A 19,440-nucleotide genomic window follows, 5' to 3' on the forward strand; every position below is an offset into this window, starting at 1 on the left:
AGCTGTCGAATATCGATTACTTGTTATGGTGATGATACTCTTAATAGTAATTTTCAATTTTCTACAAGAAAGGCATTTAAGCTTTTCAGGTATCATTCTCATGTCGCTCCTCCGAACCAGAAATTAATGAAACAACTTAGAAATTATTTATTATTGTTGAATTTACAGACTATATGAATATACCGTAATAATATTTCATTGAAAGAATTTAACTCATATTTTATTATAAACATACCAGAAAAAATCAAACTAATATGGGCAAAATATATATTATAAGCAATTGCCATTTAAATAGTTGTAATAGCGTAGGTCACAATTCGATATGGTTTATTAGTCGTGTAGAATTTTATTTGCAAACATCCAGTAATTTATATGCAAACATAATGTAAGCCGATACGGACAGCGTGACGACAGCTCAGCCATTGAAAGCTTTAAATGGGATTTCATTACAAAAAGTTTAACAAACGAACCGCGTGGAGCTTTATTGCTTTCATATATTTTGTCAACATTTCTGCTTTGCTAGGTCGCGTCGCTTGGTCGCTGAAAGAATTTGCAGGCGACAAAAGTCGCTTCAAGCCGCTGCTTGTTTTGAAATGCCTTGAAAGCGTTTACAGGCGCTTATTGTTTCAAAATATTATATTCATGAAATTGTGGCTCGTCTAATAAGAGCCTACTATTAACGGACGACGTATAAGCTTTAACTTGACTGTGAAATTCTTAAGTAGAAAGTACATTTCTTCGCTATACGGGCATCGAAATGAATCTTAAATCATTTATTCAATAAATGAGTGCTGCCACTAGGTATGCGGTAAAAAAATAATAAACTTGATTATGAAACTAAATATTATTTCCGTATAAATAAACACAGTAGTAAATACAAGCCAGTAAAGACAATTTCGTAAGTGAAAAATATCTACTGGCAGCTCATTTATTTCGCTAGAGTTGGAAACAATTTTCAAAACAACGCCGAAGTACGGAAGTTTAACAATATTTCTCGAGTTTCTGTCTTCGCTCCTTATCTTCACGTACTTAGAAAGTTGTTATTCTGTACCTACCCTCTAAATTAATCCCTTTTGCGATAAAAGATAGATATACCACAGTAATATTTCACAGGTGAGTTGGTTTCGGAACCACTGAAGCATCTATCTGATTTGTAATTTAATGCAATATCTAATTTGGTGGAGTTCATTAAAAAACAATTGGTGCTATTCATTTGTACTCCCCATTTGAAACACTTTTCCAATCGTCATGTAAATATCTCAAGTGCCCAATTGTAAAAGTTCCAAAAAGTATTTTATTAAAACGAATTAAGAGGTGTTATTAAATTCGCTGATTTTGCATGAATCAAAATTCTGAATTAATTACAACTTTCAAATCGCTGAATGTTTTTGACAGAAGTTTGCATATTCAGCAGACTAAATCTCAATTCATCTTTTCACCACTTTTTTATTTGCTAACAAACATAGCCGTCGTACCTATCCCTTTCACTATCTTATAGTACAACGTAATATCATGACAAGTGTAAGACGAATAGATTCTCAGTTCAAAGAACTGTTCGCGTCCTAAAGCAAATCCAATAACAAATCGTCCATGACGTTTCATTCAAACGGGGCAGTACCAAATAAAAATTCATTTAAAGATCACCAGTGAAATACGTATAAATACATCGCAATACATAAGTAACTACAATATATATGCAAAAAAGAAAAATATCACAACAAATATATGTATACAGATTGACGTCGTATCTTCCATCGTAAAGACGCTCAATCAGTTGACACGATCGTCTCCGTCACTACTGAGTATGTTCTAGTTGTGTGATAGTTCTGAACTAGAGCAATAGACTAAAAGCTTTTACACCGATAAATGTCTCTTTACTGACCTTTGCACATTAAGTAAAAGATCTTTGTTAAACTTGGCTACAACACATTATGTACATGCATTTCTGCGTGCGTTTCACTAATTAATGCGATAAGTTTCAGAGGACATCATATGTCTATAATAACGTTAATGTTGTCAATAGTACTGTTAATACGAAAGATATCTAATATAACAGTGCACTGAAACCTTTAGACGCATTTTAATTCGAGAATATTTAATAACAAAATCCGTCAATAATGCAAACAAAGTACAAGAGAATAGTAGGAAACAAAATCTACATAAACATATTTAAATTTGCTCCATATCCGTTCCTCACTTATTAAATAGATTCCTGATGCACTGTGACGTAATTTTATAACAAAAGATTTTTTTTATTAAATGTCGGCAGCTTTGTCCTATCTTTAGCACTGCGGTGGTATTTAATTTTCAGCCTGACTTATCCCCTGATCATTTTCTTTCATAGACAAGCACCTGACGTCAAGTGTAAATTGCGCAAATAGAAAAGAATAGAATTACCTCAGTCAAAATGTTCGAATGTTATCTACACAAAAACGAAGAACTTGGCTACTTTCATAGTAAGATAAGATTTGCGTTAAATTCGGGCCTTCTACGTTCACGAAAATGTCATCACGATGACAGGCCCTGATTGGCCTCGAATGGCGTGGCGTCATTTGGGGTGACGATAGATAAACGTTTTATATGACGAAGGCGAGGTACGCTTAAAATATTCCGGAATTCAGGGCGAAAACATTTTCTCTTAAAACATTACCTGAAGGATCGATTTTGTTTACTTTAGGTTTCAGAGATGAGATTTTGAATGTTCCACTACAATATTGGTAGGTTAATGTTATAGGTGATTTGGTGATTAGCTGACTTAGTTAAACTAACTGCTTTTTTAACTACAATATACCTCTGCAATATTTACAGGTGTAAATGCATCTGCATTATGACATATACAAATCTGTTGACAGCTGATGAAAATGGCTCCGTGTCCGAGACGATACCAGACAAGCCCGTGGAGCTGAAGAATTTTCCGAAGCTGTGTGAGCAACGGCGCAAGTTCCAAGTCCTCTACAAGCTTGAGTTTCAGGTGAGTTCTTATTGCTAATCTATTATTGATAAGATCTCATCTTAATTCGTATTATTCAACATCTTGCTGGAGACTTATTTTATAAGACTAATTTCAACGACGCAATTTAGCTTAGAATCTACAATGACTAGTTTATTGCAGCTAGAGACGTTACGGCTCCACCAGGAGAATAACCTTTATAATAGCAGCCATCATTAGGACATCTACAGTTTGATATTTATGCAGTGTTTCATTAATATCAAACTATTGATTGAAACCAGAAACACTGTATAAATATCTTCAGGAACCTAAAATAGAAATATTGTATACAAACCGCAACATTAGTAAATAAATAGGCATTAAAAATAGTGCATTAATTAAAATAATATAGATTTTTTGAAATTTTGCGATTAGAGAGTGGGGAAGAGTTTATTGCCAGTTCTTCTCTTCCGTTCTACGCCCTTGATTTGAGAACTGGCAGTAAATGTTAAATTAGAACCATTTAAAGTATATTTCATTTTTTGACGTTCATAAGTGTACATTGTGTTACCTATATGAATAAATGATTATTGACTTTGGTTAGAGAAATGTATATTTAATTCATTTAATAAATAGATAAATTTATATTTCTGTAGTACTGTCAGGTACATTTACTGTGGTAGTACTTAGCAGCGACGTATGAAGTAAGTAACTGTCCAGAGTCTTAACGACTTGCGAAAGAAGGCATTTTGCATAAAAACTGCATACGTAAAGGGAAAAGACTTCAAAGATTATGTACTATGTACGTATAAATTTCGACTCACATCCGCGTCTTCATCTCATTAACGCGTTACAAACAAATTCGCTGACTCACTATAATAAGAAAAAAAGCTGTTTCTACTGTGAAAGTATTTTACGGCAATAAATCGTTCGCTCTATGTTTGATGAATGATAAAACAGGTCACCGAGGTGCCTATCATAAATCTATCAATATTCAAACCACGTCAAAGCCGTTACTTTGTGGAGTTTTCAAAGGTCAGACGCTTGTAAAATTAAAGTTATTCATACCATTTGGAGCCGCTCGTGCAACGCAAAACGAAACAAAAACATTGGAATCCTCCACGCTTCGTGAAACGGATTTCGCGATGTTTGCCAAAACATGATATTCCAGCCTTATTTAACTGGATATATCGTCGGTTAAGCCAAGCAAATAATAAAAGTTAGTTAGTAGTACTTAAATAATAAAACTACAACATTATAGTAACGATTTTTAGTATTTCTAAACACATGGCATTCGACGAGTAAAAAATGTCTTTTGAAAATTGTAGCATATGACGTAATATACAGTCAAAAGCAGATTTGATTTCAAGAGATCCCAAAGGCGAGAAAATGCAGCTGCACTATTTGCACGCGTCCAATACATTATTACCTCTTCTATTAAGGAAGCAGTGCTATGGTTTCTGAGTTAACATTCACTAAATTTGCAAGTCCCACTTGACAAATACGAAGACTATGACTCTTACAATATTACTACGGTAACTACTCTAAGAACTCCATATAAACAAACACTACTTGTTGTATACACTGGTCTTATTATTATGGACTAAAGCCCAACAAATACTTGTTCCTCCTAACTTCCACTGTCTTGTGCCACAGCAAGAAAGTACCAGCAAAGGTAATCATGAACATCGGTTAGGGGCGTCGTCACTACCGGAGCAATTACCGGATAATTAAGACGGTACAATTACGGGAACTAAGGAGAGCCAATTAGAACGTCTCACGATGTCTCAGGGTGGGTGGAATGTCACACCTGTGCGATAAATAACGGAGCTGTTGTTACAGAAACACTTATAAATATAGTAATATAATAAAGAGAAACCTCAGTAATTCTGACCCTGCGGTGGAGAATCGAGCCACAACTAAACCACAATGATGTTTATTGTTGAACGGAAAAGCTTTTTGAGCTTGACAATAGTCGTTCGTTGCATTTAATTAAATTATTCTCTGCATCTGTTCGGGTGCAATATTCTGCAGGACAAACTGCTTACAAATTCATAATTTTTTAATATGCAACGAAACCCAAGTTTGTAATTTTGTTATTGAATAATGATACTCATTATATTTATATGGTAAGGCCACGAATTTTAATTGTATTTACCCTTTTTTATTGTAATATACTATATTTCCTCGAGAATGAAACATATTATACACTAAGCCACAAACGCTATAATGGGTATATGCGAGGAGGTCAGGAGGTGTGTTGGATCTCGCCATGTTAACAGGAGGGCGTGCCTTTAACCCTTAATGAGAGTTGCAGCGCGCGAGGTCTAGTCCGGTGGTGAGTATCCAAGGAGTAGTCTCGACTTGGCCTGGAGTGAGACTGGAGGTGGTGGTAGCGAATAAACCACAAATATTATCGGTTATTAACAGATTACCTTGTCCAGCCATAAGTTCTGTTTCAAATGAAATGCATTTTTTAATGAGGTAATGTAATATTATTTAAATTTATATTTATTAGATTCTCCGCAAAAAAACAATATTTTATTTGAAATGGCCACTTTTGGCTTTTATACAGGCCTTTAATTTGTTTGGCCACGAATCTATGGACTACGCACTCTTGCCAAGGGAATTTTGAGAAATCTAAAGGGTTGAGGTCTGGACTAGATGTGGGCTAGTCTTTGGTTCTTATAACGTCTGGAACGTCGGGTTCAATTCAGGCTAGGCCAGTTCGTGCCTTATGACCAGGTATAGAATCCTACTGGAAAGTCGGTAAATATTTAAAAATTGTATTGCTAAGAGGTTTCACAACATGATCCCTGACTGTATCTTGATAAGCTTTGGCTGAAGTTTTAGTTTAGGAGTTCTGTAACATATATTGACAATTTTTTCTGAGACTTTAAAAAATATGTGGGTATAAATTTTAATACCAATACAATAATTTATTTTAAAAAATATTTTTTTATTTGTAACAGAACCTATGGCTGGACTAGGTATATTACAAAACCTTACTACACTTTATTTCAGGTAACATAATTTTCCAATGTTCAATAAGAAACGTGTTTACTCCAGTATATTCGTGATTTCCTAACTGTAATCCACAATCTGTGGCCAGAAGCTGTTAGCAAAGAGAAAACTTAATACGTTGGAATTTATATGAGTCGAGTCTAATGGAATGGAGAGTTGGGGTTGTAAATGAAATGATTCTAGTTTATTTAGCCTCGTGAACCTTGCTTGACAGTACAGTTTTCTAGATGTAAAAGGGCAGAAAGAATATTTATGCTGGAATTATTGTAAATCTAATATTTGTATATCTAATAGGTTATAATTTCTTAGATAAACGTACAACAAAAAATAAGTAGATTAAGAGTACGTCGCCATTCTGACATCCTTTTGGTTCATATCGCTTGCTATATATTATTACCAACAATACATATTATGCAAAATTAACTTTAAAATGCTAGGATATTTTTATTAAAACTTCCCTATCTTCCGAATGCAAAAATAAATAAAACGAATAATTGTAAATTATTAAGAAATATCTATTGCATTTTTAATTAAATGAAATAATAAAAGGTATGTAACTTTTATTATTTCTTTTTACTTAGTTCGTACGTAGAAAACAACTTCATGCATTTAATTATTATTAACATACTGACTCACACAATGCATCTCATATATAAGAGTTCTAACAATCCCTGTTCTAAAAACCCGAGCAATGCTTAAGCGATTTATTTATTTAATACGCGAGTGTCAATCGCATTAGTTGATTGAATAGACGCGTTAATTACTTTAATACTCACTGTTCTGTATTTATATTGAGCTACCACAGTAATTCGGCGCTCTGGCATTATTATTTGCCAATAACTCTATCATGAATACTAATTATCCAATACTGGCTGAGGCTGAAAACTAAGCTTTAGGTGTTGAATTCATGAATGAATGCATAATATTCGTATACATAAGATAAAATTCAGGTGAGGTAACTTCTGTTCTTCCAATGCTTGAAATATATATATACATATATATTTCATAGATTTTATTTAATATAAATATATATATAAGGTGTGTGGAGTTTGAGTGTGGATTTCGTCCATAATTAATATTGTTGGAACATTTTAATAATGGACAAAATCCACACACAAATATTAATATAGTACATGTTAATTAAATTCACGAAGTCATCGTCTTCAAGTAGGAATTTTCGACGATATTTTTATTTTCAAAGTGTTTAAAGATACATAGCGATAAACGTGATTACGCTTTTTCAAGAAATTTATTTTATAACATGATGGTTTTATTATATTTCCTTAATTCTAAAGTGGATATTTCGATAACTCTCATAATCTGGTAGAAGTAACATCCTAGTCTTCGTTTTCAATAAAAAAATGTATGAAAGTTTATTTAATATACAATATTTATTCAAGTTTAAACAAACCAACGTCATAACTCATTCATAATAAATACAATAAATTCAAAACATTTGTATGCATTTTGTTTCAGACGGCGACCAAGGTGGAGACACACGCTTGCCGACATGCAACCAAAAAGACTAATTTACACAAAAACCAGAACCAAAAAGTCATTCCTTGTAAGTTAAAAGATATACTAATAATATTGTTGTATTATTAAAAATAAACTAATATAAAACAATAAAATAGTGTCGTTTAGTTGGTACATGATAAAGCAATATTCAACCTTCAAACCTGAAAGAAGAATAGTTTTAAACTTTGAGTGTAATAAGTATTTAATGAGATAAGGAGAACAAGACAACCGCTAACTGGAATTCGTCAAGACAACGCGAAACTCGTAACTCCTGAAAACATTATGCAACGGAATCAAAAGTTTATTATGCTTAACAATTTTATGTTTATTAAGCTGTTCCGACAAACTTGAATATCAAAATGGCTTGTATTCCTACGTTTGTTGCTACCTTACGTAAACATATTTTTTACAATCGAGAACAGTTGTACATTTCAAATATCGAAATTTAAATTATTTTTTTCTTCATCGATGTCAATTTAAACTAAACTATATTAGGTCACTTGACTAACTAACGTGAGAAATTTCATTTCACAGACGACTACAACCGAGTGGTGCTACAAACGGTAGATCGCGAGCCAGATTCCGACTACATTAACGCTTCCTATATAGATGTAAGTACCAAAAGTTTAATAAATGAGACTTTAGTTGCAAGTCACGTAGTGAGTGTAAGTATCCCGGCCCAACTACATTTTCGTATAATTTTATTAACAACTAGACGTATGTTAGTTCCAACGTATAAGACGGCCTTTACTAAATCTTTTCAAAGTCATCATAAAGTAAGTTTAAAAAATATACAATATTAACCTTCGCTTTAATTAGATTTTACTTTAATTACTTTGGCTTTTTTTAATTTTTTCTCCCCATTAAAAGCTTCCTCAGAGCTCAAGGAAAAAAAATGTTGTCTTCGAGTTTTGCTTTTAGAAACATTTTTTGCGATGCATTTTTATTTACATAAATTTGAAATGAAATACATAAATTTATTTTGTGCATTGAATTATATTTCACTCGATATTAACGCGTCATCTAACTTACCTACTTATATTATTAACACGCTTCATGAAAAGTAGCAGTATTAATCTCACGGAGATAGAACAAACTTTACCTATACGAATATAAACAACCCGTACTTACAGACTTACATTAAATAAAGTATACGTAGCATAAACAGTTATTGCGGCATCCTTCCCAAGTCGAGAACAAAACGTGACACGAGTGGCAACTAGGGCAGAACTCAGATCACAATATCACGAAAACCACTTCCCAGGCGGAAGAAATCGACCCTTTGCCTTTATTACGGTTGTCTTAGGCATGTAATGAGTCGTGTTCCAAGTTCACTTCATCACATATAACATTTCAGCACAATACTTTCTCACTGTCATGACCCTTTGATTAGTTTAGAAGTATATCAACATCTGTTATGTATTTATCTTGCTTATTAAACCTTTTTATTTGTCCACAGAGTATATTAAAACCAAACGCATACATAGTGACTCAGGGGCCAACAGAAGAGACGGTGGTGTCGTTTTGGCGAATGATTTGGCAAGAACGAGCCGCCGCCATTGTTATGCTTACCAAGACTTTTGACTTCATTAAGGTAATTTGAGCCGTAACTTTGTGTTCCAGAGGCTCCCCGTTCATTATACAATACAAAATCTAATACAGACATTTAAGTAACTTTTGAATTTGTTTTGCTAATTTAATATTGTTATAATTATGGTTTTCTCTATCATTATCACCACTTAAAATAAAATGTTGTTTACTTGAAATCATGCTTCAATGATAAATTTAATAGTTTTAAATTAAAGTGATTCAAGATCAAGTGTCAAGATACTTTGACAGAAATAGCTTTCAATTCCTCATACTTTCCATGAACCTAACTTTTTAATAAAACAAAATATATTAAATATTTTAAAAAACCGAAATCCGATTCACAATAGAGAAAAAAGAATAAGAAAGTATTCAAATTAAATTGTTAGGCATAAAACAAACTTTTTTTCTCCGACATTACTGGCGGCGATGGGTCTCATCAAATAGGATTGAGGACTTGAAAACTAAATTTTTTTCATAAACAAGAGTTTTGTCGTGTTATATAAAAAATATCAAAAGACACCAAGGCCCTTTTTGCTCTCTAAAAGAAACTTATTGAATCCTCTATTACATCCTCGTTTTTCTATTAAACCATCTCCTTTCGAAGGACCGTTCTAGGCTACGTAAGTTAGCTAATAAATTTTCCCCTGAAATTGGTTTTTACTAACAGGTTCCAAGATATATCTTATTCCAATTTTTACAAAAACTATTATTTATATTATATATTGTCTTTATTAATCTCGTTTTTTGTAAGAACTCATTAAGTGTATTTATTATATTTGTGTAATAATGTCTAAAATAAGTAAGCTTTAATTGTAAATAAAACCTTTTTTAAATTAGTAAATATTAAAACAATATTCAAAACCATAACAGAAAGGAAAAAAGCCAAATCTCTAGTGAAAACGGTAATGTTCTGACTTGTGTATTTTAGTGGTAATAATTGTTGTGTACTATCTGGCGTATAAATTATAGATTTTCAATATTTGTTATATAAATAATTAAAAAAAGAACTTGTGCAGTCAACACAATGATGCACATAAATTTAAGTTTTACTATAATTGCGAAGCCATAACAATTTGCAATATAATTAAATAAAAATAAAACATGAGAAAAGTGCACTAATATAAATTGTAATCAGCATACATAATACGGGAGCGGTAATTTATAATATTGGTAATACAATTTGCCCTCAGCGCGAACACCGCTTCAAATAATTAAACTGAACGTTGCTTCGCAAATGACATGCCTTGCGTGATTTTAATTAACAATAACAGAGATTATTAGGAAGCTTGTTTCTCTCAGCACACTGTTTCTAACATAGCCTAACATAACCTATTAATTAAAGTACGATAAAGCTCTATAATTCCAAGAACTCGAACAAGTTTAACTCTGACTTCTTCATACGTTTCTAAAACACTATAAAAACTGGCTTCGATACAATTCGCTTTTAAAATAATGTTTTCGGAATAAAACAGTATTAACTTCACCAGTGACCCTGTCACCCACGGCAGTATTTTCATGGCCCATAAAACTCAATGGCGATTATGATAAAAGTTTCTCCAGTTTTGGCACTGGTTGCACAATATCAACGTTTGCACTTGTTTCGGAAGAAATTCGGTCACTGTTACGTAATTCCCTGTGCATATTAGAGTATGCACAATCCATTTACCGTTAAAGCTATTTTGTATATTCTTTTACAAATCGTGACATTATTGATGTATTTTTGATTTGCTGACAGGTCATGTGTGTCCAGTATTGGCCGGCCAGCAAAGACAAGGACGAAACCTATGGCGACATAAGTGTTGGAATAGTTCAAGAAGAGGAATTAGCTAATTTTCACATACGAACCTTTCGCCTTTATAAAACTGAGAAAAATGTAAGTTTAGTTTTAATTATTATTATTTTTCAAGCGTCATACTCATTTATTGGTTCACAAAAATTCATCACAAGATGAATGTGAAAATAAAAATAAAGAAAAAGTAACTAAGTAAATTTTGATAAGTAAGTTAATTTATACATAAAACGTATATTGAGCAATGCAATATGTATATCGTAGTACGGTATTGTTGAAACAATGTTTGTAATAGGTAATTGGCTATCTACGCGAGGTCGCGCTCAACGGTGCAGCTCCAACTAGACCTTACTATATTAACATATTTGTATGCTATGCACCGATATTTCACAGATTTAACACTAGAATAACTACTAATTGATAATCTTATGCAATATATCGCAAGTGCATTTATTAACCAAGTAGTACTTAAGTGTATTCCCAATAAAACCTCAGATTCGAATTATATATCAGAAATGTATTATAATTTTCAACCAGCCTTATTACTTTATTTTCTTCTCATATTTTGCAACAAGCATTTCATTTTTGCTATTAAAGTGTCAGATATGAATGCATTTCAATGTAGATCTACTTCAGCGTTAAGTTTCAAATGCCACGCTTAAGCGTAGCACTGAAATTTTATTAAAATCATTAATGATCATTTTTAAAAAGTTTGCATTTTAGAAATATTTTTATATGCTACGGCCATTTTGTATTCTGACTATTATATGGAAACATTCGCAACTATGTTGACAAAAATAATATTATTAAAAGTCCAAGTTTAATACACATGCAAATTTGAGTTAATGTTCGTTATTCCAAAAAACATATCCAGCCGAATTCCCATTTTATTACTAATTAAAATACTTGCAATCAAGTATTTTTTGATACGCTGTTGCAGGTGGTGATAGAAGAGCGTTTTTTACTTCAATTTCATTATACGCAGTGGCATTCGCATACATGCCCATTCGGTAATGCCCTATTGGAGTTTCGAAGGAGAGTCAGGGCCGTGGTTGGAAGAAGATTAGCATCCAGCACTGCAACGGGACCAATGGTAGTACACTGCAAGTAAGTTAAATTTCAAGGCAGCCGTTGCGTCACTGTTAAATTACATTTATATTCCTAAATTTATGGTATCCCTATTTTTTAAATAATAAAATGTAATTTCTACACAAATCAAATACCAAATAATTTAATTGGCACAACGAACCCAATTAAATTAATATTGCATTTGAAAACGTTCATCAAAAACACATTTATCTTAATGATAAAATAAGTTGTGTTTGACATATTGACCCACTTTTCCAAACAATTTCAATTCTAGCATCAAACAAGATCATTAAGCTTCGTCCCGGATACATTGAACATAACGAGAAATAAAATACTTAGAATGGAGACTGCCAGTCAGTATACAACGTTGTTAACGCTTTTCGTCTCACGACTTGTACTATTTTATTGAATACATCGGCCTATAACTAATTTCAGATATAATTAAAAGTATACTAACGTAGAAGGCTTTCAATTTAATAAGAAACAAGTTTAATAGGTCATTGCCTTACACAGCATTAATGTCCCTTTAAAAAATATTCGAATATCCTTTACTTCACCCAAAACAAGTCTACTTAATATCAGGAAAAGTACCAATGTAAATCCCACTTGATGTCGACAATAGTTTTTCTCACGGAGTCTTTGCTATTCTCGAAAAGAATTTTCAACTTTTCTAAACCCTCTGCCAAACAATTTCAATTTACAACTCTGTGAAGGTTTTGTTCTTAAATAAGCAGCTCTTTTCTCGCGCAGGGCAAGGGACGGCTTTGATATTAATCAAAATACAACCAATAAACATTTGTAACCATAAACGCCCTCTTATAGGCAAAACATAGATTCTGACTACTTTACTTGAAAGACTTCCATAATTATTTAATTAGATGGTCTGATGGAATGACTTACAGGTTACTGAAATTTCTCAACTTTCTTTCTCATTGGTTGGTTGTATGATGTTCTCTATGAATAAGCTGGCTATATAATTCTGCCCCAGGTGATGATAATATTAGTAATCGAGTGGTCATTCTACTAAAAAACATGATTGCTGCACCAATTTCTTATATCTGCAATCTTAGTATTGAGCAAGGTATCTTCCCTGAATCATGGAAAATAGCTAATATCACACCTATCTACAAATCAGGCAATAAAATAGATATTTCAAACTATCGTCCTATTTCCCTTCTCCCAACCCGCAGAAAAAATCATTAACGTCAGATTACTGAATTATTTGGAAAAAGAATCTATCCTTGCCGACAATCAATACGGATTCAGACTAAGTAGATCTACAGAAGATGCTACCACAGGACTGGTTGAAACCATAAGCTCCAAATTAGATGAAGGACTAAGATGTATCGGTGTTTTTCTTGATCTTGCCAAAGCTTTTGACACTGTTTCAAGGCCATTACTACTTGAAAAATTAGAAAGACTAGGAATTCGTGGAAATATCCTCCGTTGGTTTCAGTCCTACTTATCCAATAGAAAGCAGAGGGTTCGAGTTGATGGGCATAGCAGTCAACTAGAAAACGTCTCATGCGGTTTGCCACAGGGAAGTGCCCTCAGTCCAACGCTTTTTTTAGTATACATTAACGATTTATGTTCACTTCAGCTCTCCAATGCTAAACTCTTCTCTTTCGCTGATGACACAGCTATAGTCTTTTACTCACACTCTTGGGAACAAGCCTCACGGTTAGCTCATTTAGGTCTTCGACAAATCTCTCAATGGCTTTTAGATAATCTCCTATCTCTAAATACGTCTAAGACCAAATACATATGTTTTCACATCTCGAAAACCAGCAAACCAAACCCTATCCCCCCTATTAAATTACACTCATGTCTGAACCCTTGCAACAAATGTAACTGTCCTCTCCTGGAGCCCACGAAAACAACCAAATACCTGGGATTAATTATAGATTCAAGGCTTTGTTGGAGCCCTCAAATAAACTATCTATGTTCATGAGTTCGCAAACTTATAAATGTTTTCAAACGCCTTAGAAAACCTTCTGACCCACATACAACCAAGATAGTGTATACTGCATTATGCCAGTCGATATTATCTTACTGCATATCGGTATGGGGTGGAGCGGCATTGTCCTCGATGCTGAAAATTGAGCGCACCCAACGTGCCATTCTTAAAATATCCTTCAGAAAACCTTTCCGCTACCCAACTTCAAAATTGTACAGCGAAGCAGGGCTCCTAACTGTAAGACAACTTTATTTAATGGCAATATGCAGGCTTTTTTGGAAACAAACACCCCCTACACCAAATCTAACCAAACGCAAACCATTATATAAGCATCCTAAAAAACGCACTTTCTTCGCTCAACGCTTTTTCTCCTTCCGAGGTCCATTCATCTTTAACCACCTTATTAAAAATAAAATTATTACTAACTTTTCAAAAATCACACTTCATACTTTCACTAAAAAACTCAAAAAATATCTTATTAAGCTGTCATATACTAACACAGAAAACATTCTTATCGTAAAAAAATAGAATAGGTATAAATTTGTTAAGTAAAATTAATTAATTAAGTAACGTTTAGATGTAAAAGGAAGAGACTGGCTGCCCACAACACAGGGAATCCTAGTGTGGGGGCCAGAGCACTCTACTTTATAGAAACAATTATTGTATTTTGTGTCTAATAAAGTTATTTCTTATTTCTTATTTCAATTGTTATAGTGACGGTGGTGGTCGTTCAGGAGTATACCTAGCTGTGGATGCAAATTTGGAATTGGCTGAAGAAGAAGACTGTTTTGACGTCTTTGGCTTCTTAAAAAAGCTACGTCAATCTAGAAAAGGACTTATTGAAAATGAGGTGAGAACTATTACGCCGATTAACAATAGTGACTGAAGTAATATAAAACTTTAATAAATTACTTACAACAGGAACAATACAAATTCGTGTACGACACACTGGAAGAACACGTGGTCTGCGGCGTGAGCTGGTTTCCCGTATCGGAGTTGTCTCAGCGGCTGAAGCAAAAGTCTCAGAGAGATCCCTCGACGAAGCTCAATGAATATCAGAAAGAATACCAACAAATCTGTAAGCAAACACCAAGATTCACGATCGGTGATTGCGCAGGTGGTCATAGGGGAGATAACAGAGAGAAGAACAGAGACGTTCTTGTTGTACCACGTACGTATCAATAGATTTCTTAATATACGTGTTAAGTTTCTACTACACTTCTCTTAATTTTTAGCAGGTTATAGACCTGTGGACATTAGAAATTAATTGAGACATTATAAACGTTATTAAAAAAATCCAACAAATAAAATGTTAAGTGTCACAGAGGCGTCGAAGCGTGAAGTTAAACTTTCAGGTATCAAAAATACTCGGTATTTTCATGTTACATATTTTACCAGTCAAAGCATAAATTTTAATATTTTAAAAGGTATGCTTTAAAACTCTTACAATATAGACTTAAAACGTAAATTATGCATTCTATAGTAATTGCTTAAATAACTAAATATGTAAAAAAAATTTCAGCTGACAACTTTCGACCATATTTGACATCGTTTCAAGGCAACAGCTTCACCGATTACATAAATGCGGTTTTTGTAGACGTATGTATCTCTAAACCAACTCAATAATTTCCTAAAAAAATAGATTATTGTAATTAAGATAATGTTCTAATCTAGGGTTACACAAAACCTCGTGAATACATAGTGACTGAGTGGCCATTAATACGAACTCAAGGCGAGTTCTGGTCCCTCGTGTACGACTACGAGTGTGCAGCCGTTGTTGTTCTCTGTGTTCCTCCCAAAAACTCTGTAAGTCACTGGAAAATGTATTCTTATTTTGCTTTTAAGAGTTGGGTTAAAATTAGGTCAAATCAAGTTTAATTATAGTTCTCCTTAAGTTGTTTTTAATGAGATTAAAGTTCAAAAGTCATTTCTTCTTCAAGGTACAATTAGTACACTTATGCATGTCAGATTTACGCCATCTCATTATCTTATAGCGGCATTAGTGCCCACACATTATCATCTACGTATTCTTGAACTGTGTAATACTTTTTATTAGGGTTACCTTGTTGTAAAGTTTAAACTTATGTAGCGGTAGTTTGGTCACATGATCTGAAATTTTGTATGTGTGAGTAATTTTGTCTTTATAAGCTTTTTTTTTACAGCAACAGTATCCTCCTTTCTGGCCTGAAGGACGACATTCTAAGAAATATGGACCCGTCTTCACTATCGATCACGTCTCACACAACCATTACACTAATATAAAAACTTGGATATTTAGAATTAACAAGAAGGTCAGTAAACTACTTGACTTACTTGACTACTCTTATATGTTCTTTTAAGAAGTTGCCACGTTTCTATAATTTTATTGTTTTTATTCAATTCTATACATTGTTTTTAAAACAAAGAAATTTCCAACAGATCGTTTCACTAACAGAACTAATGGCGGGTGTAAAAGCTCCCCCTAAAACAGTACAGCTGTTCCAGCTCACCTGCTGGCCAATGGGCCACAAGGTCCCATCTTCAACCAATTCACTCGTGGAACTTATGAACATGGTTGAACGCTGGAGACAGAGGACTGACTATGGGCCTGTCTGCGTTGTCTCGCCGTATGTAAATTAAGAAAATTTTAAAATCATTGAATAATTAAAATTAATGGTTAACGAAAAATAAAATGTTATAATCATTGTTATCAGTGATGGTCGAAGTCGAGCCGGCGTGTATTGTGCAGCCAACGCTTGCATAGAACAAGTCATCCAACACGGTGAGGTGGACGTGTTTCAAGCCGTCAAGACTGTACGCCGACATCGACCTCAGCTCGTCGAGAATATGGTAAATTGTGTTTCAGAAATGAATTTTAAGGCTTTAATTTAAATAATATGTGAAATCATTTCTTCAAACCAATTTTTTTTCTTTCTGACAGACGGAATATAAATATTGCTACGACCTAGTTTTACACTACGTACTACACTATTTAAATAAAGATATGAATGAGAAGAAGTGAGAGTGCGAGCTCAAAGACGAGCTCTGGTTCATAGAGTTCGGGCGGGGACCTGCGTTACCTACGACACCCGAGGAGACCAGCCCCCCAGTGGTCCCACGTGCCTCCCAGCGGCCTGTGAGAGCACGGCGTGGCCTATCACTCGACCGTCTCATGCCAAACACGGTACGTCCAGCATTGCACCACGCCGTGACTATGGAAGCGCCGCGACGCCCTCGATCAAACAGGCCACCACTGCGTCGATCAATTCGTCTCGAAGACGATGAAGGCGCCGCGGAAGAGCGACGCCGAGTTTTCGGCCACGGACCTCGAGCTCCGTCATTTGATGAGGGAGATGCAAGCGACCATGAATGTGAATGCCAGCGTGCTTCCCTCGAAAGGTCTGGCCCCTCTGCTGAAACGCCTGATGAAGATTACGAACCAGAGTTTGTCGCCTCTCCTTATACAGATATACCAGACTCACGAGCACGCGGTGCTTCAGCAGACCGTGTGCTTGACCAACGTGAACACTTGACTCCTCGTGGACCATCCAGAGCTCACTCTCAGGGCGTGTTCGAAAGACGTTTACCTAAAATATATAAATTAGGGCTTATTGATAAGTCAAAACGAGCAAGCTCGAGTGCCCTTTATGAAAGAGCAGATAGATCGCCCACTGAAGCATTCTATAATGCCACAGGTTCTACACGACTAAGTTCACAAGAACTCTTTGAAAAGTTTTGTTCAGAAGATTTTACCTCTCTATACGGCAGAGAAGAATATAGACCTCGCCGCCCTCCACACTCTAAATCAACTGGAAGCAGTGGCTCAGATGTACGTCACGAGAGAACTTGCTGTCGACGCATACCATGTGGCTCACATCCTGCTTTAAATCGGCGCCATCACTACCACACTCCGAGGTCTGATCGCTCAACAGATTCGGACGATACATCGCCCGGAAGAACAAATTTTCGTATTCCTTCAGAAATATACGAGCAAAGTATAACTGATTACTCGAGATCAGCAGCATTACTAAGTCCTGATAAGTTTGAAGCAAGGTTTACGTTTGATATATCTGAACGCAGCGAAGTCACTTCGTATCGTGACGAAACTCCGTCGGATGCAACAGAAACAAGAAATCTTACTCTGTACGAAGAGCCCCATTCAGATCGTACGAGTATTTGCGAATTATACGATGCAGCTTTTTCTTCTCATCGGCCATCATTCAAACGTCATAGTTCACGTCGTCAATGTGGCCCATTTGATTTAAGCAATCTAGATTTCCGTGCGATTGATGATGAGAGTCCACGAACCAGCCGCCGTACATCGCAGCGAAGTATGGACGACACTATGCGTCAAACTTCAGAATCTCGTAGTTGGGCATCAGATTCTGTTTTCGCAACACCAGAACGTAGAGCGATAACCACCACCACTACTTCGCCGTCATCAACAGATACTCGAAAGTTTGTCACGGCCTCGGAGCGTGCATCATCAGCAGCGGCAGACTCAACTCAAGCTGATACGACTGCGGCTGAAGAACAACCCAGCGTGATTGAGCGATCTGAATACTCATTAGCACTCACTCTAGGTCGGATTGACATAGATGGGTCCCCAGAAAGACCAGCTTCGACTCCATCAGGTTTAGTTCGCATATCGACTCGACCTTCAATGCTAAAATTGGAGCCAATAGAACCCGAGAGACTCTGCGGTGGCGCTGGTGGACAAGAAACAATTGCCGCATCACGTAAACGGCGCGGAGCCAGTGAGCCACGCCGCTCGTCTCGATGTTTTCCTCTCTGATGTCGCGCGGCGGCGCTGGCATCGCCGCGTCGCAGCCGCCGCCATTACTCTGTGCCTTTTCGCTGCCGCTCAAAAGCGAACGCGACTCTAAAATTAGCCCTTCAAAACGAATCGAACACTCGGGCTGCAGAGTCCTGTGTAGGTATAGCTTAGCGGACTTTCTGTGTGTTCCTTTGTAGTAAAATCGGATTAACATTACGATCTCTTCGAAGCCAAGGTAGGAGGTATAATGGTGGTTTCAATGTGGTGTAAATAAGTAAAGTTATAGATAAGAGGGTATAAGATAACGGATCAAAGAGCCCTTACCTTTGTCTATCACTAACGGTAACTGCCAAACTCTTAATTGTAAATGAATATTTCTTTGACTTATAATTTAAGGTCGTAACGCAACGTCGTAGGCTGTGCCTGGTGACGTGCGTAGAGCGTAGATTCTAAATTTCTTAGATAGTGATCCCGTGGCGGAGGCGCACGTCTCGCAGTCCATGACTGGCACAGGGTCCTCGTTTAGCTTAAAAATTACAGGTTCGTAATATATGTCATTAGATACATGTAATTAGAGTCAGATTTATTGGTATAGTTATTAAACGTTATTAAACGTCACATGAAAATCCAGAATGGACAAAGTTTTGCAGCACTCACTTCTAACTTGTTTTACTGTTTCAATATTGTTTGTCCTGGTCGTTATAAATTATAATGTGTACATTAATTTAATAATATCCTTGGAAAAAACAAGGACTTTTGCAAGTTATCTCTTCTTTAATTGCAGAGTT

General features: G+C 35.2%; 1 protein-coding gene across 2 annotated transcripts in view; it reads left to right on the plus strand.

Moving 5' to 3' along the window:
• The window catches only part of LOC111002657 (receptor-type tyrosine-protein phosphatase kappa), a 52,528-nt gene extending 35,579 nt beyond the window's left edge, over positions 1–16,949 (plus strand). For both annotated transcript variants that reach the window (XM_022272829.2, XM_022272830.2), the window contains 14 exons: positions 2,853–2,971; positions 7,430–7,517; positions 8,006–8,082; positions 8,931–9,065; positions 10,797–10,934; positions 11,791–11,957; positions 14,611–14,746; positions 14,818–15,067; positions 15,419–15,495; positions 15,571–15,702; positions 16,059–16,187; positions 16,315–16,502; positions 16,590–16,725; positions 16,817–16,949. In XM_022272829.2, coding sequence (XP_022128521.1) covers positions 2,853–2,971; positions 7,430–7,517; positions 8,006–8,082; positions 8,931–9,065; positions 10,797–10,934; positions 11,791–11,957; positions 14,611–14,746; positions 14,818–15,067; positions 15,419–15,495; positions 15,571–15,702; positions 16,059–16,187; positions 16,315–16,502; positions 16,590–16,725; positions 16,817–16,897 — 1,853 coding nt within the window. In that variant the 3' untranslated portion in view covers positions 16,898–16,949. The remainder of the gene's footprint in view (positions 1–2,852; positions 2,972–7,429; positions 7,518–8,005; positions 8,083–8,930; positions 9,066–10,796; positions 10,935–11,790; positions 11,958–14,610; positions 14,747–14,817; positions 15,068–15,418; positions 15,496–15,570; positions 15,703–16,058; positions 16,188–16,314; positions 16,503–16,589; positions 16,726–16,816) is intronic.
• Positions 16,950–19,440: the final 2,491 nt, after the last annotated feature.

The sequence above is a fragment of the Pieris rapae genome, chromosome 3, assembly GCF_905147795.1.
Source record: "Pieris rapae chromosome 3, ilPieRapa1.1, whole genome shotgun sequence".
NCBI classification, from domain to species: domain Eukaryota; kingdom Metazoa; phylum Arthropoda; class Insecta; order Lepidoptera; family Pieridae; genus Pieris; species Pieris rapae.